General features: G+C 49.6%; 11 protein-coding genes across 11 annotated transcripts; 6 read left to right on the top strand and 5 right to left on the bottom strand.

The window, feature by feature from the left end:
- Positions 1-921: 921 nt before the first annotated feature.
- N7462_008463 (uncharacterized protein) lies at positions 922-2,002 on the top strand (the record flags this gene model as incomplete). Its single annotated transcript, XM_057080178.1, has 2 exons — positions 922-1,832; positions 1,888-2,002. The coding sequence occupies 2 exons, from the start codon at positions 922-924 to the stop codon at positions 2,000-2,002; spliced, it is 1,026 nt and encodes a 341-aa protein (XP_056930506.1).
- Positions 2,003-2,395: 393 nt separating this feature from the next.
- Positions 2,396-4,018, bottom strand: cox10 (protoheme IX farnesyltransferase; the record flags this gene model as incomplete). Its single annotated transcript, XM_057080177.1, has 1 exon — positions 2,396-4,018. One exon carries the CDS (start codon positions 4,016-4,018, stop codon positions 2,396-2,398), a length of 1,623 nt encoding a protein of 540 aa, XP_056930505.1.
- A 162-nt stretch (positions 4,019-4,180) lies between these two features.
- On the top strand, positions 4,181-5,130 carry N7462_008461 (putative monosaccharide-P-dolichol utilization protein; the record flags this gene model as incomplete). The annotated part of the gene is made up of 2 exons (XM_057080176.1): positions 4,181-4,807; positions 4,873-5,130. The coding sequence occupies 2 exons, from the start codon at positions 4,181-4,183 to the stop codon at positions 5,128-5,130; spliced, it is 885 nt and encodes a 294-aa protein (XP_056930504.1).
- Positions 5,131-5,302: 172 nt separating this feature from the next.
- med8 (RNA polymerase II mediator complex subunit MED8) lies at positions 5,303-6,136 on the bottom strand (the record flags this gene model as incomplete). Its single annotated transcript, XM_057080175.1, has 1 exon — positions 5,303-6,136. The coding sequence occupies one exon, from the start codon at positions 6,134-6,136 to the stop codon at positions 5,303-5,305; it is 834 nt and encodes a 277-aa protein (XP_056930503.1).
- A 1,721-nt stretch (positions 6,137-7,857) lies between these two features.
- On the top strand, positions 7,858-8,673 carry N7462_008459 (fungal specific transcription factor domain-containing protein; the record flags this gene model as incomplete). The annotated part of the gene is made up of 3 exons (XM_057080174.1): positions 7,858-7,994; positions 8,048-8,444; positions 8,539-8,673. The coding sequence occupies 3 exons, from the start codon at positions 7,858-7,860 to the stop codon at positions 8,671-8,673; spliced, it is 669 nt and encodes a 222-aa protein (XP_056930502.1).
- Positions 8,674-9,386: 713 nt separating this feature from the next.
- Positions 9,387-11,350, top strand: N7462_008458 (CocE/NonD family hydrolase; the record flags this gene model as incomplete). The annotated part of the gene is made up of 3 exons (XM_057080173.1): positions 9,387-9,586; positions 9,674-11,167; positions 11,224-11,350. 3 exons carry the CDS (start codon positions 9,387-9,389, stop codon positions 11,348-11,350), a joined length of 1,821 nt encoding a protein of 606 aa, XP_056930501.1.
- Positions 11,351-12,919: 1,569 nt separating this feature from the next.
- Positions 12,920-14,027, top strand: N7462_008457 (hemolysin-III family protein; the record flags this gene model as incomplete). The annotated part of the gene is made up of 2 exons (XM_057080172.1): positions 12,920-13,492; positions 13,812-14,027. The coding sequence occupies 2 exons, from the start codon at positions 12,920-12,922 to the stop codon at positions 14,025-14,027; spliced, it is 789 nt and encodes a 262-aa protein (XP_056930500.1).
- Positions 14,028-14,332: 305 nt separating this feature from the next.
- N7462_008456 (uncharacterized protein) lies at positions 14,333-14,875 on the top strand (the record flags this gene model as incomplete). Its single annotated transcript, XM_057080171.1, has 3 exons — positions 14,333-14,342; positions 14,508-14,640; positions 14,668-14,875. The coding sequence occupies 3 exons, from the start codon at positions 14,333-14,335 to the stop codon at positions 14,873-14,875; spliced, it is 351 nt and encodes a 116-aa protein (XP_056930499.1).
- A 1,414-nt stretch (positions 14,876-16,289) lies between these two features.
- On the bottom strand, positions 16,290-17,508 carry N7462_008455 (uncharacterized protein; the record flags this gene model as incomplete). Its single annotated transcript, XM_057080170.1, has 3 exons — positions 16,290-16,822; positions 16,901-17,152; positions 17,211-17,508. 3 exons carry the CDS (start codon positions 17,506-17,508, stop codon positions 16,290-16,292), a joined length of 1,083 nt encoding a protein of 360 aa, XP_056930498.1.
- A 1,184-nt stretch (positions 17,509-18,692) lies between these two features.
- On the bottom strand, positions 18,693-19,505 carry N7462_008454 (uncharacterized protein; the record flags this gene model as incomplete). The annotated part of the gene is made up of 1 exon (XM_057080169.1): positions 18,693-19,505. One exon carries the CDS (start codon positions 19,503-19,505, stop codon positions 18,693-18,695), a length of 813 nt encoding a protein of 270 aa, XP_056930497.1.
- A 2,431-nt stretch (positions 19,506-21,936) lies between these two features.
- N7462_008453 (uncharacterized protein) lies at positions 21,937-22,693 on the bottom strand (the record flags this gene model as incomplete). Its single annotated transcript, XM_057080168.1, has 2 exons — positions 21,937-22,656; positions 22,679-22,693. The coding sequence occupies 2 exons, from the start codon at positions 22,691-22,693 to the stop codon at positions 21,937-21,939; spliced, it is 735 nt and encodes a 244-aa protein (XP_056930496.1).
- Between the last annotated feature and the right edge of the window lie 858 nt (positions 22,694-23,551).

Genomic DNA, 23,551 nt, shown 5'->3' with positions numbered 1-23,551 from the left:
GCAGCAAACTGAGTGAAAGAAATTTCATCGCCTACTTGATTGGGTATCACAGGATAGCAAACTTTTACCACTAATCCTGAACCTGGCTCTAGGTCTTCTACCGAAGATGGCGAAGGGTTTGATGATTTTGTACCACCGGCCCTGACATTCCGAGTCTTGCCGCGGTTTTTTCCAAGCATTACATGTTTCCTGATTTGTTTTCGCTTCTCTGATTCGGGCTTCTCCAGTCCATCGATAAATAAGAGTGTTCCTGCCCGCAATATCCTTCATTAATGGAGGGCTTGCCTTGCCACCATACTAAGGGTCTGACCGCGAATGGGCTGTCACAAGACTTACCATCTTCTTTTGCGTTAGTCATATTTATAGGCCATCAACCAAGCCTATACGCCTGCCAGTTCATGCATTTAGTGCAGATAAAAATTTGAAGATGGGTCAGCTCGCTTCATTAGCATTGGGTTGGAGGTGGTTGTGAGAGCCGAGAGTCCGTTAAGTCCGACGGGAACTTGCCGCCTCGAAGCCTCGGAGGTTTGGTTCACGGCGGGCGCTAATGCATCAGATTGACTCCCTAATGCGGTAAAGCGGATATGCTCCTCGATCAACATAGGTCCGATTGCAGCCCATAAGTGGGTCCCGGGCGCTTGGTCTGTTCAGACATGCACGAAGGCGGCTTATACCATTCTTTTAGATAACTTTCTTCTACAGTCATGAGTTTGCAATGAATGTATATAATGCATCATTGGCAGATACGGAAATGCGTGAATCCGTAACACCGCCTGAACCACCCACTTGTCAATAGCCCTCGAACAGTATAAATGCTGCTCATCCCTTGATTCAAACGTCCGCATTCATCTTCCCTGAGTATAAATTCAAATATCCATTAAGGCCAACCGGCAGAGATCCATTTACCCAAAAATATTCATGATGCCTTCCTCAAAGGAATTACCACCATCGAAAACTCCATTCTTCCCCAACCAGTTTATCAAAAACCAATTCTGCTCCACCCCGCGGCTTCCCCCCGAGGATACAGATCTCTCTGGAAAGGTCGCTATCGTGACGGGATCCAACAGCGGCCTAGGCTTTGAATGTGCCCGTCAATTTCTATCTTTCAAGCTCTCCCACCTGATCATCGCTGTGCGCACAGCCGCAAAGGGTGAGGATGCCGCCGCCAAACTGCGGGAACAGTACCCCAATGCCACCATCGCCGTGTGGCTCCTGGACATGAGCTCCTATGAATCCATTCAAGCTTTTACAGCGCGAGCCGAGAAAGAGCTCACGCGGCTAGATATCGCAATCTTGAATGCTGGCGTCGTGGGGGCGAGTTTCAAGATCGTGCCCGGGACGGGACACGAGGAAGCCGTCCAGATCAATTTCTTGTCAACCATGTTCCTCGCTATTCTGTTACTGCCAATTCTTAAGAACAAATCCCCTGCCGGGTTCCCCGGACGTTTGACGATAGTCACCACCATGCTCTCATTGACAGCCAAATTTGCCAATAAAAAAGCAGACCCACTGCTTCCGTCGTTTGACGACGAGAAGAGCTTTGATTCGGTCGACCGATACCCAACCTCAAAACTTCTGGGTCAATTGTTCCTCTGGAAGCTTACAGAGTCGGTCTCTGCCGAAGATGTTATTGTAAATATGGTCGAGCCTGGCTTTGTCAAAGGGACGGAGTTGCAGCGAGATGCTCCAATGGCCGTCAAAATCTTCCTAAATACGTTGAAGGCGGTCTCTGCTCGAACTGTGAAGGTTGGAGCATCAACATATTTGGATGCTTCCATCGTCAAAAAGAAAGATACACATGGATCTCTTCTTATGAACTGGGACATTGCACCGCAAGTCGCTTCTATTTTCTCCTTATATAGAGATTGTTCTAACCTGGTGATATAGATATCCTGCATTTGTGTACTCCCCCGAGGGCAAGGAAGTCATGGAAAGATTATGGGAAGAGACATTGAAGGAGTTCAGTTCCATTGATGTGAATGAAATCCTTGGGTCGCTCTAAGGCTGGCGTCTGTGTAATTATTTACCGAGAGTATATAATGAGTCCTGTACGTGTTTTCTCCATTTTAACAAGCCTGAGTGCCTTCTTACTGTTGATTCCACATAGAATCGAGATTGAACAATTTCCAGCAAACGGACAGGCCTCCTTCGGGTGAAACTTAAATTTCCGCAAATGGTGTCAATGGGCTGCGACAATAGCTAAGGGGCATCTGTGGTAAAATGAAATTGTACAAGAAAAGTAGATATCTTGATGAGATGATCTGTAGATGGTCCCATATGGACATTGTTATACAAGATAGACAAAACAAAAAACGCCGCTCCCAACCGCTGTATATAACAGGTCCAGAAGAAAGGAAATTAGAGACGAGATGTGCAAAGAACAGACTCAGGCCTCCTATGCAGTTGACAAAACACTCCCTCGTGAGGACGACAAAGAAGTTCGGCTGTCTTTCTGGGGTGTTTCAGAGCCATCAACAATTTCATCCTCCTCGTCATAATACACAAATTCATCCTCATCTTCTTCGGGTCCCCCAAAGATCTGACGCCACACGCCGTCCCACAAGCCCTTCTTGGTAACCAGACCACCGACAAGCAGAATTGGAAGCTGCCAGATACTAGCCCAAAAGAGGCCACGAGCGGATCCCTGAGCGCCTTGGTGCTGCCAGAAGCGATAAGCCTCACGGACAAGCCAGCCGTTGGCAAATGTGCTGCCCACTAGGAATCCGTGACCGACGACACCAACCCACCAAAGACCAATGGAAATAGGGAACATGAGCACTGAATAACGCAGAGCAACACGAGCATTGCGGGCTGGGTTCACCCAGCACAGCATTCTATAACCTGCAGCCTTATACTCATCTTTAATAAGATGAGACAGAGCATTGAAATGAGGGAACTGCCAAGCAAACAGGATTCCACCTAAGAGCCATCCACCAATGCTATCTTCACTGAAAAGCATATCCCGCCACGTATCATGGCCGGTGGTTGCGGTTTGAGCGGCTGCTGCAACCCAGCCCATCAAGGGTGGGATGCCACCAACAATCGCGCCAACCCATGTATTGACCACGCTGATTCGTTTCAGCGGAGTATAGACAAATGCATACAGAAAAATGTTTGCAGCAGATAGCGCAGTGGTAGTCGGGTTGGTCCCAACATACAACAATCCAAGACCAGCAGCAGCAGTGCCAATGGCAAACAGCAGTGCCGCGCGGGGCGAGACCAGCCCGCGGACCAGCGGACGATTCCGCGTGCGCGACATCAATGCATCGTACCGAGGCTCAAACATCATGTTGAGTGTATTGGCGCTACAGCATGATAGGAATGTACCTGCCGTCAAGTATATAAAGGTCAAAGTCGACGTTGAGAGGGTGGGGAGAGGGGTCATCGCCGGGTCGAGGGTAAGTAGCGAGGAGATCGGATACATTCCGTACGCAGAGGTCGTGGTGAGGAGAATGAGGAAGGACAGTCGGGGTTTGGTGAGAGCAAAGAACGCGGCCAGTTTTCGGCGGAGCGAGGTCGTGGGGAGGGCAGAGGAAAGCTTCGAGAGCTGTGCGGAGGCATCGGGTGGTATGACATGCTCCACAGACACATTTTCGGAGTCAGACTCCTTTAAACGTTTCCTTCGTCGATGCGGAAGCTCGTCCCGATTAGCTTGAGCAGCAATGGGGTCCGATGATGAACCCGCAGTCGAATTGGGGGAACCTGCGGACGGTTGACTCGAGGATTGAGAGGTAGAAGCATTGGAAAGATTGTCGGAAGAAGAATTGGGAGATGAAAAGGATGACAGAAAACCTCCTTTCAATCTTGAGATATCGTACAGTCGATTCGGAGAAAAGTAGGTCTTCTGTAGGGCAGAGGTGGTCTGATTATCCGTGACGCCCGTTCGGCGATGAGAGGATGACCAGAAGCCTCGGGCGGCATGCGGCCATTGAGGCTGTGAAATGATCCGACATTGTGAACACAGAAGCGCCTCTCGAGACGGCCCTTGCCTCAAGATGGCGGACCGAAGAGGGAGCATGGCGCGTCGTGAGATCGTCAACGGAAAAGAGCAAAGAAGGAAAAGTGGAAGAGGGAACAATTTCCCCGGCGGCCGCACGGACCAAACCCGCAATTTAGTCTCTGGAATGTCAACACTTCACAACACAATTCTCCCAATCTTGCGACTTCCACAAACCACACCATGGATATTGTTCAAAAAACCGTGTTGGACCCGCTCCAGCCTTATCTGAGGCCCATCGTTGAGGCTATCCCCGAACCGGTTCACGATGCAGTCGTCTCCCTCATCGGTGCGCCCTGCCACAGCGCCCTGCTCCTGGACCTCAGTCTCACCAAGGATCCTGCCTGCACATCCCTGGCCATCTCCAAGGCTCTCGGTATCGCCATAGTTGGTGCCAGTGCTGTCGTTAAGGTTCCGCAGATTCTGAAGCTGATCAACTCCCGTTCATCGGCGGGTGTTTCCTTCATTTCCTATGCCCTTGAAACTGCCAGCCTGCTGATTACGCTGTCCTACGGCGTACGCAACCAGTTTCCCTTCAGCACCTATGGCGAGTCGGCTCTTATTGCCGTCCAGGATGTTGCTGTTGGCATTCTGGTCCTGACTTTTGCTGGCCGATCTGCTGCTGCTGCCACTTTTGTCGCCGTTGTGGCAGCCGTTGTGTACGCGCTGCTGTTCGATCAGACCCTGATTGACGCGCAGACCATGGCATACCTCCAAGCTGGTGCAGGTGCTCTGGGTGTTGCTAGCAAAGCGCCCCAAATATACACGATCTGGAGCGAGGGTGGCACTGGACAGCTGAGCGCATTTGCGGTATGCTTGGATCTGTATGATACATGCCTGAAGATATCAACTGACTTTTTGGTTCTCTTTCTTAGGTATTCAACTATCTTGCCGGCTCACTTTCTCGTATCTTCACAACTCTCCAAGAAGTCGACGACAAGCTCATTCTGTATGGATTTGTTGCCGGGTTCAGTCTCAACCTTATTCTCGCTGCGCAGATGCTGTACTATTGGAACAGCCCCGCGCCGAAGAAGGCCAGTCGCGCAAAGATCGCCGAAAAGCCTTCGGGCCAAAGCTCTAGTGTGTCCCCCAAGGCGGGCTCTAAGACACCTACTACGCGACGACGGGGTTGAAGGATATTGGAATTCCAATTGATTGCGCTTTCGTTTTCAAATCCGTTATAATACTCCTAATAATGCCTTTCAAAATTCATACAACTGGCTCATAGAGCTGAGTCCAGTCATGCTTTGTCTATACTTTATCAGCCAATGTTCGTAGACAGTAGAGTGCCATGTGGAACCAGGGCTACGGCATGCGCCCGGTAGTCATGTATCTTAGAATTTCTGCCAACGGCACGACTGGCTGGACGGCGTGGGCATGATGAGGTGCGATGTCAAACTCCAAGCCTGAGCCACCACCTGCCTTGCGGTGCACGCCCACAATCTCCATCTCGTCTTCACCTTCTTCATCGGAACCCTCCTCTTCATCTTCGTCACCTTCATCATCCTCCAAGGGCTTCTGCAACCCTGTCACCACATTCTCTATGCCCTGCTCGCGCTCTTCAAGAGTGAAATTTCCACCCCAATTCCGTCGCCGTGCTTCTTGGTTGGCCTCGATTGGTGCCCATTCCCAAAGCTCCGCGAGCTCGGACTCGCTGAGAGTTTCCTTGGCCGTCGCCGCGGCGCTTGGGTTGGGCACTGAGTTGAAAGGAGCCAGGGCGGAATCAGGTTGCTCGGTGCCTGCCACACGACCCCGGGCTACCCAGTCCTCGACGCGGGGGTCAAGTTTCGTGCGCAGAAGCTGCTCGAGGGTGTTGGCTTGTGTACGGCCCGGGTAGTCTGGCCCGGGGTAGGCAACAAGGGAGGAGAGGAGATCGCGATGGTCGGAGAGGTGTTCGGATACGCTCACAAGGTTATTAGAGATGATGCTTGCTTGCGATTGGAGGGAAGACCTGGTATGCCAGATTAGTTCGAGCAGTCCGCTAAGACAGATTGGGTGGATCGGGTCTGCACACCACGGAGGGAGGGGATCGCCCTTGTCTAAGCTGCCTATAAGGGAACCGAGAGAGCGAGTCAGCTGAACAAGCCTTTGACGCGATTGCTCGAGGACTTTGATTTGATCTGATGTGAGGGCGGCCATGGCGGGTGTGTTGGTGTGTGGAGAGGATCTCAAGAGGCGCGACGGAATCGGCATGCGCCAACGAGCCGGGGAACCATAAGTCAACCCGAACCAAAACGAGCAACCCCGTCCTCGTTATGGCTGATCACCCACCGGTAACTTCGAAAATTCTTCTGCAAAGTTCTAAATTTAAGGTCATTGTAAACTCTCGGCTTTTCATTTTGGCTTTGAATTGGCTCGGTCAGGATTGGTAAAATGTTGTTTGTCTCGCATCTCATTTCCAGTACATGCGATATACTTGAAGCTTGAAAAACGTCAACTCTTTTGGGTATATACCATTGTTTGGATGGGATTCAACAGTATACACAACGAAAATTGTGTTTTATATAATTTGTTTGAGCGTGCATTTACGTCCAACAACTTTAAAAAGCTACGACTCTATGGAGTTTGACAAAAGTTCAGTTTACTATAGTAACAACCTACCTGATTACTCATGGGCCAGGGCGGAGATCGAATTGAACCTTGTCGGACGTAAAGTTGTATGCGCATCCGTCCCCGTCATACACTTACTGCCCCATAAATCTAGGACAGACAGGGCCACTGAATTTCATTCAATTAATTCAATATATCTTGAACACTCTGGGTAATTTAGATGGATTCCTCGGAAAATGGAAGAGAAGCACCCCGAACTCCCACCACTGCGTGCCGGAGATGCCGAGGCCATAAAGTAGGTTTTTTTCCCTCAAGTCCGTGACTTTAAACCCCCCTTGCAAGGCAGGCAGTGAGTGAGAGATCTTATCTTTGATCATTAATTTATAGCTTAAATGTACCCGGGAATTCCCAGCCTGCTTAAGGTGTATTCGCAACCATGTGGAGTGCCAGTACCCTTCTCCACCAGATCGCAAAGCGATCGCCAAAACCCGGACTCCCTGGGGCCAGAAGCAATATCGCAACAACAGAAGCTGTGGAAAATTCCTGAAAGATCCATGTAACGTATCCATAGCAGTAAGTAATCATGTTTTTGTCCACGCTCTCATGAGGGATCTCCACTAACGCGTTCAAGAAAACCAACGACTCTCCGCAAATGATTACTACGGAATCTCAGGACATGTCCCTTCCATCCAAACAATCAGGCTTATATCTCCTGGAGACTACCTTTTCGCACTATATATGTGCGTCTATAATATTTCATAAAGACAAGGTCATCCAGGGCTATCTCGAAGGTAGCCTCCCTAAACATGTTTCTCAGGCTGTCTTTGCCCTAGCTTCCATGTAAGAGCTCCATATCTGATTCCAGGAGACCCCTTAAGCTGAGGAAGCATTGCAGCTTTGTAGACAAGACACAAGAAATGATCATGTCTGACAGAACCTTCATTTCGCCTCTGGGTCTACAAACACGAGCCATTACCTGGGCGAATTCAGCAAGCCAATTCTGCTTATTGAATGCGCACCAACCTTCATTGGAGATAATACAAACGAGTCAGATTCTGGCAACCTACTGGTTTGCTGTTGGGGAAATTCACAGATCGAAATTGCACGCTCGTAAGCTGAGCTTCCTATGTCTCATCGCAATACATATCTAACCGCCTTTGGTAGATGTTGCATTTGTTGCGGCAAGAGCCCTTGAATTTTACCAACCAGATCCAAAGGACTTTCGATCCTATAGCCAACAACGTGGTTATATGTGCTTTTGGAATTGCTGGATCATTCTTTTTGTCATTCTGAAAGATGAAATCTTCACCATGTCTGCGAAAGATTCTGTCTTACCACCCTTAATGCCTCCGCAAGATGCAAACGCAAAGACTACAATTACAATCGAGCCAGGTATTGGTAATATGGAAAAGGTCTTTATGAGCAGCGTGGAGCTTCTTCATATACTGTAAGAAAGAAGCCTCTGGCTTGTGATTTACCACTGACTTCTTTTTTGTTTAGCCACGATATTCAGGTTTTGAGAGCGAACGCTCTTCAACCTGGCGAGAAAGATATCCAGCAGATATTTTGTCTGCAGCAACGTATGCTCCAGTTTCGTCGAAACTCACCACACTTGCGATTCGAGGAGTCTTATGAAGAGTATACCCGACCATACATGAATGTAATTTTCTTCCTCCACTCCGTTTACAACTTGGCTATGATCTCTCTTCATTCATTTGTCATTCCATTCTTCTCGGCAAGGTCGATCAATGATTGTCTGCCCTCTGAACTTCTTCAACAATGCACATACACCACAGTATCTCATGCCGAAAAATTTGTCATCATGCTCAATCATTTCGTCTCCGCTGGCGGAAAGGTCGCAGAACTACCGCCTTATGTGGGATACTGCAGCTTTGTGGTTTGCTCGATTTACGCAAGTTTCCTCACCCTCAGAGATAGGGGTATTCTCAAATATGCTCGTGTACAGCTCCTCTCTTGTCTAGTTATTCTAGACGACTTACGACAACACTGGGTTCCCCTTGAAAGACTGGTATGTTCTCAATAAGATAAGTGGGTTCAAGAAAGCTAACTCCTCGGGTGGCAAAGTGGAAGAAAGTGTTACTCTGCTTGAAAGGTCACATCTGTGAGCAGGATATCATTGATCATCACCAGGCTATTTTGTTCTCGTCATGCAACTATTTATCGAATTCAGAGTGCAATATCTCCACCAGTATCTCTGATTACATGCAGCCCTCAGAAGCTTCTTGTTATTTATATCAATTTCCTTATGTCTCACAGGGCAGGAAAGATCCACGAGAAGTATCTCCAGAAAGATCACCAGAGAAAATGACATTAGAGCCCCCAAATTTCGATCCATATGAAGCACAGAGTGTGGATTTTATCGGAGGCTCGTTAAGTCACGAACAGATTTCTCTTCTTGATGACATGAGCATCATGGGTGAAGACCTCTCTTCCTTATTTGACGCTTGGGAGGGTCAAACACGCACGGGATGGTGATTTCTTGGCCCCTTTCCCTACGCTTATGTAGCATGTGTATAATATATAAAATCTTAAAGAATCGACTTAATTGATCAAAAGCTCCATGTAAATCATGTTTAAGACACGGGAGCTGATTTGACATTATCTTCTGCATCTAACCGCATCCGTCGCGGTGGCTCACTACAGTAGATTCGGCCCGATAGTTGCGGTCCGACTGATGTGTGGATCTCATTCTCCTCTCCGCTGAAAGGGTTAAAATTTCAATAAGAGCGTTGATCCTCCCTTGAGTATGGAAATAAATATTCTATAAGTTCAAAATTCTCTACTCAAGACACTCCGATTTTCCCTCTGTTCATATACAATGCCGAATCAACGTCGTGATATTCACACAATTGACAGGGAGACCTACCCGTACATTTTTGAAAAAGACGTCACCGTCCCATTAAAGGATGGTCAGGTCATTCGCTGCAATATCTATCGGCCGAAGGATACCGAGACAGGGTCTCGTTATCCCGTGTTGGCAACATACGGACCCTATGGGAAAGACGTCCCATATGAATCGTATGTGATCAATGATAAAAACCTTGATCTTGGGGCTTGTGGCTCCTGCAGCACATAATGCAACATTCTAACCAAGAAATCTTTTAGATTTAATGCCGAGAAATATCACGAGCTCGGTCCAGCCCATAAAACCGTGCATTCATCGTGGGAGACACCTACTCCAGAGTACTGGACAGCCTACGGGTACGTCGTCTTGCGGGCCGATGAAACTGGCACCGGCCAATCACCAGGAAAACTGAACCCATTTTCTGCACAAACAACCGACGCCTTCTGCCAAGTAATTGAATGGGCATCCGAGCAAAGTTGGTCGAGTGGAAAAGTTGGCCTCCTTGGAATCAGCTACTATGCAGGGACCCAGTGGCCAGTTGCTGCGCGCAACCCAAAAGGGTTGGCTGCTGCCATTCCTTGGGAAGGCTACTCCGACATCTACCGCGACGCATACCGGCATGGTGGAATCTTGGCGAATCGCTTTCTTCATCTCTGGTGGGCTTTTCAGGTCGCATCGAACCAGTATGGATTGCCGGGCAAGGCTGCGCGGAACTGGGGACCGGACACCATCGAAGGTGATCTATCAGAAGAGGAGCTGAAAGAGAACCAGGTATATCTTCCAGACGTTGCATCCCAGGCCCGCTATAACGACGATGCGGCGTTCAAGGAAATCGCATACAACCTGCAGGATATCAAAGTTCCTATTCTGAGCGTGGCCAATTGGGGTGGTATCCTACTCCACCTTCGTGGGAATGTCGAAGGGTTTACTTGGGCTGGGTCTGAGTATAAGTATCTTCGTTTTATCACCGGTCGCCATGATCTGCCGTTCTACTTGGATGAGGAGGTTGAGATCCAACGAAGCTTCTTGGATGCCTTTCTGAAAGGCGATGACCGAGATGGGTGGACCAGGAAGGGCACCATCCCTCCCGTGAATCTTGTGTTGCGAAAGGGAGACATTGGATACAACAATACTCTTGCCGAAAAGACATTCCCCAGAAGATTTGAAGCAGAATGGCCCCCGGCAAGGACTGAGTATACCAAACTCTACCTCCATCACGGGGGCGAGATGCTATTCACGGAGCCGCAATCCATTACTGGCAAGCGAAGTTATGAGGCGCTGGGCACAGGTCAGCCTTCAGACATCGTCACCTTCACCACAGCACCTTTTGAGAGAGAGACCGAAATTACAGGCCATATTGTTGCACGCCTCAATGTTTCCGTCAGCCAGAAGGCTGAAGCGCCAGACCCATCGGATTTGGACCTGTTCCTCACGTTGCGGCATATCTCTACCAACGGCTCAGAAATCCTGTATACAGGGACTACTGGTGAAGGCGCCCCTGTGACTAAAGGGTGGCTTCGAGTCAGTATGAGAAAGATCCACCCAGAGCATCCTCGGCATCGTGCCTGGCTCCCATATAGAGAATATGCTGCAGAGGACGTTCTTCCAGTTACGCCTGACGAGGTCTACACAGTTGACGTTGAACTCTGGCCAACAAACGTCGTGGTGGATGTTGGTAACCGCCTTGCTTTGGATATCAGCTCGGGGGATACTGCGGGCTCTGGTATTTTCGGTCATAATGACCCTATTGACAGGTAAGACTCCAAGTCAAGGTGCACTACTTATCATTCAGATACTAAACTACAAATAGGGCTGAGAGCATCTTCAAGGCTTTCAATAATATTCACTTCGGTCCAGGGCGGGTGAACTACATCACCATTCCCATAATTCCATCTCCCACCACCTGTAATCGGCTATCATCAGCGTGGCAAAGCTAGATTTCAACTCCATAGCACAAGTTTCAATCAAAGTAGCAAATCTCTGTCAGCCACAGACAGTTCTTCTCAGATTAGCGCTGCTCTTTCCCAGTACCTGTCAATAGAACACGATGGTCAGTGTGATGATGTCTAGCTTTTTAAGACTGCTGGCAGGGAGTGTTGAATATTCCCTGCCTCGCCGACACGGCCCTGAGCTCTGAGTATAATCTGGAAACCGTAAAAAACAACTAAATAGTTGAGTATTCCTGTAATATAGGGACGCACAGCGGAACATGTTGGTTCTCGCCGTGTTGGTGGCACCTTTCTTTCCTCGCAACATGTTTCACCCTACCGTTACTACTTATAGCCCTCCTGCTATTGTCTCCCTGCACTCTATATTACGCGCTTTTATACAATATATACCACTATAATATTGTTATCTATTAACACTCCCCTCCTATTACCTTCTCCCCTTGCCAAGCGCGATGAGTCGCTTAAAAGAATTCGTCCGCAGTCTATTTATAACGAGCTCCATGATATGATAACAGTATTCTTTTATATTATTTGATTATCCTCTGCGTTCCCATTACATAGGGAATTGGTTACTATTATTAACGCCCTGGCTTAGCACATCTAACCCCCTGCAAAGGCTTAATGTGATGAGACCCGCGCGCATATTCCTTTCTCGCCTTCTAAGTAGCTCTTTCATTCCTACTCGGTGCATTCAGAGCCCCAAGCGTCTCTATAGCGGCACAAGGATGGTACTTGCTATAAATTTCTCCCCGAAGTGCTGATCGCTTCCAAAAAAACGATGGAATTTGTCCATGGTAGCTTCGGTAAGATACTATTTGAACCAGAAAACTTGACTCCGCCCCCGTCCGTTCGAATGTGAGCGGGCCGTGCCCGTGCCCGCCGTGACCTCTTTCCAAGCGAGGTGGGGGAAAAAAAAACAAATGAGAGACTCCAGGTCTCCGATGGCATGATTTCCGTTGCATATTAGTCACACGTTCCCATGAAACGACAGGAACAATCTGCTTACTGGTATAGCAACGGCCTTGCAGTATCCTTGATATCAACCATGACGCCGCATTGTGGACAATACTGTGTTGGCGATGTGGGAGAGAACGACAACTTGTTGTTCCCAAGAACAGGTTTAGCTCGGGGAACTTCAGTTGTAAATTAAGCGAAGAAGGCTGCAAAGGCAGTTTGTCGAGCAATAGTCGCATTCGTTGCTGGCGCTGGCGAAGGGACCGGCATTTTGTTGGTCCTCGCAAGCTTTGGCAGCGCGCTCAGCGCAAACCGTATTAGCCGGCGAACTCTCCGTCATTTTGGAGAGTTCAACAACGGCCGGAGTCATTTCCTGACTTGGGAGTACTCATATCAACGCGCCTTCGATGAGAGCGCGAATCATATAGCCGTCCAAGTCGCAGTGGGCGAACAACAAAGCTGGCGCTTAGCAAGGCCAACGGAATGCAAGCGCCGCAGTGGAAGAAACAAAGAAAGAGGGACCACCTTTTTCTTCATCTTGTATTTCTCTTATTCTCAAAGTCCGGCCTCCTCACATTCCATTCTCATGAGGCACGACAGTAAATGGTATTCCCTCTCCGTCTTCGAGTTCCGCGCCGGCAGTCGCCAGAGGCGCACAAAGGGCGGGGAATGGGATTCACCAGTGACACTGCATCCAAGGCCGGTAAGGCAGAGCGCCGAGTTCTTTTCTCGTTCGATGAGATGCCGGAATGGTTCCGACATGAATCCAGCCAGTGGATTCTCCGTGGCTATCGGCCTATCTCGGGCTCGGCTCACGCTTCGTTCGGTAGTTGGTCGTATATCCACAACGAGTCCGTCAACATCTATTCCCACCTCATCCCCGCCATTTTCTTCCTACTCGGCGAGTGGTATCTCCAGCAGTACCTTACCAGCAGATACTCCCGAGTCACTGGCGCCGACTTTATTGCTTTCTCCATCTTCATGTTGACAGCCGCCACGTGCCTGTCGCTGTCGGCGATATACCACACCTTGATGAACCACTCTCAACACGTAGAACATCTCTGTTTGCGACTGGATATGCTGGGAATAGTGATATTCATACTGGGTGACCTTGTCTTGGGAATATACATGACCTTCTGGTGTGAACCTTTACCACGCAATATCTACTGGTCTATGGTTAGTGATTCTCTATGTGCACAACTTTTTTTGCCTCATCTCAGACCTGATACTTGAGTCTAACACTCCTATTTCCTCGGTTGAAAGATTGGAGTTTTTGGGATATTGACCATCTTCATGACAATAAATCCCAAGTTCCAGGGCCCAAGGTACCGCCTCTTCCGAGCATTGATGTTCGTGGCGACTGGCTTATCCGGTGTTGCGCCCTTGATCCATGGCCTTTATGTATTCGGCATTTCCCAGATGATGAGAAAGGCTCTTCCTTACAATCTGGCAAAAGCAGGCTGCCTTCTATCTGGGACTTCGTTTTATGCAGTAGGTCTCCCAACTTCGCACTCAAGACAGAAATTGGCCCCTAACACATTTGGTTCTGAAGACCAGGTTCCCCGAAAGCCAATATCCTGGCAAGTTCGACCTATGGGGCTCCCATTCGATATTTCACATCCTGGTGGTAAGCGCTGCTGTGGTCCAGTTAATGGGGTATCTGGATGCATTCGACTATGCGCAGGCAAATCTTCCTTGCTCGTCTCTTTGAAATCTGCTCTCCTAGTATAGGTTTCTTTAAGTATCGTCAAGATGAGGTTTCGTGAACGGATTCACACATAGAGTGATAAACATGCACAAGGCAACACAGGTACCGCTGACGGATTGTCTCTGCTGCCTACGACTGAATAGACGTATAAAGAAATCAACATTCGTCATACTTTTTGATAGAAAACCAAGAATCTTCAACTCATCAGATCAACGGGTCCTCGTAGGGTAACAGTTACAAGCCTGGTTTTCCCCAGGCTCATTCAACGCAGTTTGTTCTCATTGCACGCCGCATGCCGTTATGATCAGATGGACATCCGTATGTTTGACTTTTTCCGACATCTACTGCTTTTATGGCCAAAAATAGATTCAACATATCTAAAAACTCCTTCCTAGACCAGTGTCCAAAGCCCCGGTGATTGAAAACAATAGATCGGCATCATCTAGAAATTCGCAATAGTCCAGAACATTTGGCAATTCATAGACTCTTCCAAGGAAAGTAAACCAACACTAGCCAAGTCGGCAGAGCCCACGCCTTTGCAGATCAAGCCAGATGGAGCTAGTCTAACAGGCCTCAATGCAAACAATTTTCCCAAGCTGGAATTCTTACACATGAAGTACTGACACAATCTTCAGATTTATAGGGATCATCAGAAAGTCCTAGTATCTATCGAGCATTACATCCTCAAGACCATCGGCAAATACTACAGCACGATCGCGGATAAACACGACTTTGCTGCCGAGCTACTACAGGCACGAGTCCAGCCCACAGGTTGGGCATCTGGACAAGAAGTCCTTGATTGCTACTACGCAGTCCTTAATGCACCGCAACGATCAAACATCGAGACTTGAACTACATCTTGACAGAAATCCTTACGGAATTCCGGAAGCTAGATCTTCCCGACACTAAGCACCCGCAATATATTGCTCATTGCTGGGGCTGGTTCTTCTCAGTTTCTTGCCTATCAACTCCTTCCCACCTAACAGACTTTATTACGCGTGGCCGACTGGTCACTCTAAAAAGAGCGTGTGAGGGATATGCGTACCGGGTTTCTACTACAGCTCCCGAAAGTATCTAGCGGCAGATTAATATATATACCACTGACTCTAAAAGCATTATCTGTGTGGGCAAAACCTAGATTATAGGGTATGCTTAGAAATGACATGTGCTCCTCTAGCAACCTCAGTTCTAGGACTATCTTGAAGCATTTATAAACTACAATGGCTCTATGACCATGCCCTTCCAGTGCGAGGACTATTGTAGAGCGGCTCTGGGACCTCCCCGAAATTGGGGCGTCTCCTCCTCATGCACCCTCGCTCCCGATCACACTAGATCAACGGGTTATGTTTAACATCCTCACCATCTTGCCACGTATGAAAATGGACCCACTCGGCCAAAACTCTGCATGTGTCCCCAGTAACTAGTTCAGTCACCAGTTATTTTAAGAGAAGTTGATTATAATGTTATTCCAATCTGGGTTCAGCGGTAGTCTGAACATTGTTAAGCGATTTAAGCTAGCATTGCGCAGGCTCGACTCGGCGGTAGTATGTATCATCCAGGCTATGGCCCGTTGAGAAAAGGAGGTTGAGGGCTCATATATCTATACGAGTTTCTCAGCAGATCAGGTTCTACGGTATATCCGTGGACATCGTGACCCCAGCGAGTGTCCAAAAACCAGACTTCCCACCTCTTATTAGTGTTAAGCAGGTTACACGCTATATCAAACGTCATTGGCGGCGTTGAATACAATCATTAAAGCGGTATAAGTACCAAAGTGCGCAAAACAAAGACCTAGCAAGACTCCAACTCGAGGCACGCTACTTCTAAACCACCTCTTCACTGTAAAATGCATGACCCATATGGCAACCTCTTCATTAAAGAAAATCAAACTATGCAAGAAGCAATAAATATGCAAGCCACACCGTCATGCTTCAAAGTATGGAGATTATTTTTTGATATTTTGTGTATGTCATGGATTCAACTATTTAACATAACTCTTTCGATCAACAGCATCGATATAAAGCGCTCACAAAGAGAAGATTATACCTTCACTCATCCCAACACCAGAGCATATATACTAGAAAAATCAAAAAGGAGAAAACGCCGTATACGAGAAAAAAAACTCCACACCAAGCACAATTAAATTGGTATCAACAGCCCACGTTAACCCGGCACTATGAGCACTGTCCAGGAACCCATGCGTTCACGCAGATTTCTCCTGGCGTATGTATCTTTTGATTGCACCTGCCTAAGCGGGCGTCCTCATTACATCTTATGATCCGGGTTAAAACCATGTGTGCCATGCAGCGCCGTTCGCGAGTCCATAGTGTACGCCTCGGAGATATTGTCCTGATAGGGTGTCTTGCCGTGTTCGTACCCATACCCGACGCTCTGGGTGCTGCCGTCGCTGTCCACGAAGCCAAAACCGGCCCCGTATGAGGCGGCATTGCCTTGGTGCGGGTTATCCCAGCCGTGGTTCTGTCTGGGTGTGGAGATGGTTGTGTCGTGCCAGCGGGCGTAGAGAGGGTTGTTCTCGCGGTTGCTGCGCACGCGCTTGCGGCGGTAGCGTATATAACAGAAGCAGCAGAGTCCCAAGAGGATGAGTACAATGACGAAGGCGAGGACCGGCACGGTAACCACGAGGGCGAGGTTCACGCCGGAGCTGCTGCTGGTGGTAGACGTCGAGAGCGACATGCTGGATGGTAAGAGGGATTCGGTAAAGATGCGAGACGGGGATATCGCGAAGGCATCTCCGATATTTGTTTCATAATGGCAGTTATATCGGATGGACTCGAGGACTTAATTTGAGACTTGGTTAGCTGTGGAGTTGCTTTGAAGAGCGCAGCTTGGGGTGGACAGGACGGGGGAGTACACACAGTTTGCCATGTATACCTGCGGGGCGACTTGGCCGTATGTCAGGTTGTAGCAGAACTCGCAATCATTGATGACGTTGTCGGCAAAGCCATTTGCTGAGCACCAATTGTTGAAGTTATCAGAGTTGGGATTCGTAAGGTCAGTTTCCAGCGAACTTTGAATATTCTGGCACCCGACAGTACAAGGGGTCGAAATGTTGGCCGCCGAGCCTGGATACCCGAAAATACAGCTAGTCAGTGTATAGCGGAGGTTCCCTGTATTCGGGATGTTAGAAGCGGTCATCTTGAGAGTGGTGTTGTGCGATGCACATACAAAGACCCCAGTTGACATCCGTTTCCCCACTGTTTCGATCTACATAGGTGCTTTCCAGTTGACAGGCGATACATTCGTGAAATATACCGCCTTTCGAGACATTGAAGTTGGTGTCCAGGCATTCAATGTCACTCACGGTCGTGTTAGCGCCATTCTGATGGCATTTCTCTGTACACGGTGAGCCTGAGGTTGTCTTGAGGCCAAAGACAACTGGCGAGGGGTTGATGAGTAGAACTGCTGCAAGGACGATAAATAGCACTCTAGAGGACCGTGGGACTCCTGCCCACAGTCCAGGCATCTTGCAAAACAATGAGAGCGATGTCGATATGACTTCCGTTGGTTTCGTGAGCGCCAAGAAGAGGGGGAAAGTCGAAGAGACCTAGTGTCGAGTAGGAAGCGAGCACGATTTCATTGGGGGGGTAAATCAACCCGAATAGAAGGGCAGGAAAAGAGACAGGAACCACGAAGCGGAAGGGAAAGGGAGAAACCCTCTTTTTTCAACGCCCGCAAGTCTCTGTCTCTCTCGCAGCACGGCCAGGGGGTGTGGTGATTGAACGAGAAAAGGTGCAGAAGAGAGGAGTCGTAGCGCGAAACATGATCATGCAAAGGGCCCTAAATTGCTGGGCGAACAGGGCCTACATGTGTACCGGGCATGTCGAATCGAGTACGGGTTCCAGAGCGTTGTTCTCGGCGCTTAGGACTCGTCGCAGACAAACCACTCGGAGCATCGTAACAGGTGGCAGAGAAGGCAGGATTTCCGGCTACAGTACGCTGGTCAGTGGATCCGCCTGGAAGCTGTGACCAGTGTGATGAGAGCTGGAGGGGTGATTGGTGATAGGCTCGCTGTGATTGTGACTTGGTCTGCATAAGCTGCACGGACCGGGCGGGTGTTCGCTGCAGCCCCGCTTCGTTTTGCCGGCCCTTGGTAGGCCCAGTTCATGCCGGAAATTGGCACCCGGAGATACCTGGGAAAGCGAGGGAAAGGGCGTAGAGGAAGCGGTAGGCCAAGAGATTCTCATATCTCATCGAAAAGGTGATATTGCAACAAGATTCAAAAATGTGGCTTGCGGGAGTTCTAAGTGCTGACCCGGTGTGGAGAGCCAAGTCTATACCCCGCGAGGCCCTATCAGGTCTTCCTTTTCAAACAACTGTACCATAATACCAAACTACATTATATATTGGATATTGGGTGCTTCTACGGGCACTGGAGCTTCACAGGGTGATATCTTTAGCAAAATAACAAGCATGGTGTGCTTTAAATTACTGCCGAATCAAGAGAGAAATACAGGACCAGCCCATTGTCAGGGCGCATGTGAACTAGAATGAACGCGTCAAAAATCCAAACAGTGAAACGAATGATGCCTCCACTAATGCAGCCAGTTTATCGCTCGCCAAAGAAACAAGGAGAAATCAAGAATAGAAAAAAATGCCTCCAATGAGGTATGCTGCGCCACGGTCGTCCAGAATAGATAAGTGGGCTCATCAACCATAAAGTTCATCATATGAAGGAACCATCCCGGACTCGGCTATGGGATCGGGCTCCGGGTTTCTCGGCCGCGGGAAAGAGTGTTTATCCTTCACACTGACCCGGGGAGTTCCTGGGGGAGTCGAGGAATGTCCCGATATCGAAGAGAGTGCTGTGTGGCTGGTAAGACCAGAACTGACAGTACCAGACGCCGAAATAGGCGTTTCTGTCATCGGACTTTGCCCACTCAGATTCCGCATGCGTTGAGTCACGGCGAGTGGTGCGGGTCTCATTGATGGATCAACTCGGGAATAGGGATCGTCTCGTCTGGGGGTTCGCGATCGATCTCGGGCTGAAAAGGGTTGAAGATATTGAGCTTCTCCCGGCTCTGCACAAACATCATGTCGGATCACTTCATACTCATCACAAGAGTTGTCTGAGAGAGTATGAGGGCTTCCCATGCGAGGTCTGTGGTGGTCACTGATCCCAAGACCAGTCATAGGTGATTGGTTTCTTCGTTGCGTTGGGTGGCGTATGTTTTCGTCGAAGTATCCTCGGGGAATAGCCGGGTCAACCTCGATGCTGCGGTAAATAAACCCATTCGATGCTGCGGCGACTGGCGATGCCGAATCTATAGGCACATAACGGCGTGTTGAGGTCTGAAGTTGGGGTGGATCATTTGTCGAGTTATTTCCAATAGAACCAGGTGGTTGGTTCAACTGGTTCCAAGAACCCTCGGTTGGATGGCTGATTGAAGTGTCACCCCAGCGGTCGTGCAGCTCCGAGGAGCGCGCGCGCTTTTTCTTGAACTTCTTCATGATATTTGCCATGACTTGGTATTGGACTATCATGATGAATGTTCAGCGGAAAGGGCTTCCAGTTGAATGTAATAGAATAAGAAAAAAAAAAAAAAGACAATAGGAAGGAGGACTGACCACTCCCTAGGACACCTCTCACACTAGCAGCCACTAAACAAGAGACGTTTTGGATGGCAAGCCGAGTCAGAGGTTAAAATTCAGGTAGATAATGAAGACGGGTGGGAGGGCGCAGAGAGCCGCACGGATAAGTCGTGTTATATGTGATATCAGAACAAAGGGGCCAGAGGACAAGCCGCCAGCTACCAACTGCATTTCTGTATAAACATTAGAGGGAGGGAAGGTATTTTCACGAGTCAAGTTCACGGTTGGTTGTTGGAACTCCAAAAAACAACAACCTGCGCGCGGCGAGGCAGCATGCGTTGGGGGCCCAGCACAGTGGTTCGACCGGTCCAGCGGTGGCCCCCGTCGACGCGAGTGGGAATAGGCAAATTCGATAGGTTGGGCTGCGTCCGGCACAGTTAACAACAGCTCTGTTGTTCACACCTCACAGAGACTAGACCGCAGCAGACGCGAGATACCGTCCGGGCGACTCAGGCTCATCGGGTAGTGTTGGAAGAGGGACTCGCCATGCTGGAGTGGATGAATAAGAACAGTGAGCGCGGCGGGGTGGAGAGCGTCGGGGGCCAAATGAAGTAGTGACCTCTGGACCACCAGGCCCTGGCTTGTCTACCCATGCAAAGGTCTCTAGTCGACAATTTCAGCGCAGACCATGCTGTTGACAGCATTGATGGCGACTCAGGCGTCGGTTGCACATCGTCCGTCCTAAGCCACGTTAGCCCGCCGGCGGCTTGGCAGAGCGCTTAAGAGGATCTGCACCTGCGTAGTTGGACCAGACTCGCTAGGATCACAAAAAGGGCAGATGATAGGACATCATAAGGTGGAGCAGAGCATTTTTTTAGTATTGGTTGCTGGTTTCTGCCGTTTGTATGCCATCGAAGCCCACGCAATCCAGGCGCGACACGAGTCATGGTCAACGAGAAGAAGGCCCTTCTCCACCTGGCTATCGCCCGATCCTACCTAGTTCTAGGCTTGAATTTCCCACAAAGTAAGCGGCTCTACGGTAGGAGCAGTAAACAATCCGTCGGGCAGGCATCGAACGAAGTGGGGGGAAATCCACCCCCTCCTCGTCGTTGACAAAGAACCCTCGGTTCACCATAGAGTATCCCGGTCCCTGCACTAGGGTGGAGTTAGTACTTGTGGGCGTGGGTCCTGATCCAGTTAAGGCAAGAGAGTATTTGTCAACAGCGACCAGGGAGGTTCGAAGAGTCACCATTTGGGTCGAGGAACGCCTTGAGGGGGGGAAAGTGTCTATAGTCCTGAAAGGATTCTCGAGTACGGATCTTAATCGGAGGACCACAAAAACAAGGTCGGATCATCCCGTTCAATCTCATGGCCGTTGGTCCGTTCATAGACTCTTCCCAAAGCTTATCTGAAGGGTTCTCGGAGGGTCTGGGTCGAAGCGAGAGCACGATGGAGCCGCTGCGATCGTGCAAATGAGGGGAAGAGGGGCCGCCAGGATCGTTAGGTAGCACGAGCTAAAGCCGCCTCTTGAGGCTGCGATCTCTCCGCTTGAATACGTGGGCGGTTGCAGTGCCAACGATGATCACAAATCAATAATGTGGTTGGTCTAAGTGTTTCGTACAGGGGCAACGCTGATGATTTGGCATCAATGCCCTGAGGAGAGTATGCATAATAGAGTGGGGGTGGGGGCAGGCGGGTACAAAAGTACTAAATATCTTCAGGATTCCGGCCGAAGCATTCGTAGTGAACAGCAGAGGATTTGTTGGTGGAAGTGGGTTTGTTATGGGGCTGGAATAGATGGAGGAGTGGAGGAGTGGAGAAAGTTGGGCTGTCCATGGGCTACCAAAGACTACGAGTTTGGCTCTGCGTTTGGCTCCACGAACCCAAGCCTGGAGTCCTTGGAATTCTGTAAACACAGTCATATCGGTCAACTCATCCAGATGATTTATATACACAATTTCAGCCTCGTCTCTTCTCCTCGGGCCAGCCCAAGAAAAAGATTGACCAGATTCCAGGTGGCCCACCCCCGACACAACACCGCAACCCGACCCCGGTACAAGAAATCATATCGATCATCCCAGTCATCCCAGTCATCCCAGTCCTCCCAACCATCCTCAGCCTTCCAAAGGCCAAATCCAATCAACCCCTTTGGCGCCATGGTGGTTCGTTATCCAGTCGTCATGTTTCGGTGGAGTGTTATCGCCGAAGTATGGGATTTCTTGCCTTGCAGCGTTCCCTTATCCAACCAGTATTTCCATTTCAGAAAGAAAAACATCAAGTGCGAAAAGAAGGGGAGAAATTAGAGATAGAAATTGAGAAGATTAAAACGGAAGTTGGAAACGAAAAAAAAAACCCCTCAATTCTAATTGAAGTTGGTTACCAAACGGGACAGAACAGGTTTGGGCCGGCGGCTACCCTGTCGGTCCGGCTCTGGGGCGGGACGGGGAGGCATTGGATCCGAAATACTTCTTTCTCGCCCATCGGTCAGACTTGAGGGATACTGGTCCGTCATCACACCGGGCGGAAATGGCATTGGTGTGTGTCTCCAATCGTAGGCCGGTGGCCGCATCATCATCATCATGTACGGTGGTGCATGTGGATCTGGCTGTACTGGCGGCGGTTGCTGATGAAGTGACAAATGCCGCGGATCTGGATATTGCATGGCACTCAGATGCGACGATGGCTGGCTGCCTATTGCGGTGAATGGGTGCGAGAAGCGGTCTGTCTGGGGGGTCAAGCACGGCCGGATGGGAGATAATTTGGACGGGTCATATGTTGGGAGGTACGGCGGGGGGTGTTCGGTAGAAGCTCGAGATTGATATGGGTATGGGTAGACTGTCTGGCGGCTGGGATCGGGAGCGAACGAGGATAACGTGCGCGTATGCGGGTACGCCGAGCGAGGCCCGTTGGATGCGTGATAGTAGTTCTTGTAGGGCTGGGGGATCGGCACCGGCCCAGGGTCCAGCTGCTGCTGAGGCTCTTTTCGCTTCGCCCGCTCCTTGCGCGAAAACAAATGTCGAAGGCTGCCCGTCACTGCGCATTTGGCGAAAGCGGCATGGTTAGCAGGGATCACCACTCCGTGCTAAGTCCAAGGGCAAACGTACTGCCAAGGAATTCATGGGATCGCAATCCGAATGAATTCGTAATGAGAATGGAGCCCCCCGGTCAAATCAGACTAACTGTGACTGCTGGTTCACTTTTGGCCGGTTCAATGTCGGCCACAGCGAATAACTCGATGGAAATCACACCCAACTTTCCAGCAGTCCGATATATAGATCCCAGGGTGTAAGCTCGGGCGTGTGGGTCCTTCGACTCCCTACCTCCAGAGTGCCAGACTATGTTCGGGAAGAAGGGGGCCGCCAATACTCAATTCAAGGTCCCCAAAGGCCAAAAATCCAAATTTGAGTGGAAGGTGTTAGACTTTTAAGCAATAACAGAAATCCAAAGTCAGCCTTATAGCCCCCGTGGCCCATCCCATCTCTGGTCGAGTTATATGATATCAGCCAGCGTGCAAGCGCGAAGCGTTGAACTTTGACACAAGAACCCTGTTTCAAGTTGGATGCACTCGAGACGCCACCCGGGCCTGCAGAACACAGTCAGAATGGTAAAGATAGTAGCAGGGATAATTGACGGACTATAGATAGATTGCAAAGACCCTCAATTTCCAAGCGCACCGACTTAATTATCTTTCGATCGGGCCCGATTCGGGGCCAACACATCACACTAGCATCAATAAAGTTTCCCTTTGCACTCCTTCGCACCATTGACCTCTCTGGGGCCCAGAACTCTCGTCACCGACGCGCCCGCTAGATCTGCAGCTTCGTGATCTGGTCTAGTGCAGCACAACGAATCACAGCCACTCATGCCCTCGGCCCAACGCTATGCAGCCATGCTGACCAGTGAGGTGCAAGCGCCGGGGCAAATTGGGCAAATTAACCCGGCCAGGCTACGGTGTATACCCTCCCTATGCCCAGCCC

This window comes from Penicillium macrosclerotiorum (assembly GCF_028827735.1).
Source record: "Penicillium macrosclerotiorum strain IBT 26536 chromosome Unknown utg000008l_segment0_segment0, whole genome shotgun sequence".
NCBI lineage: Eukaryota > Fungi > Ascomycota > Eurotiomycetes > Eurotiales > Aspergillaceae > Penicillium > Penicillium macrosclerotiorum.
Note: the sequence above shows the minus strand (reverse complement) of the source record. Positions and strands in the feature narration are given on the sequence as shown.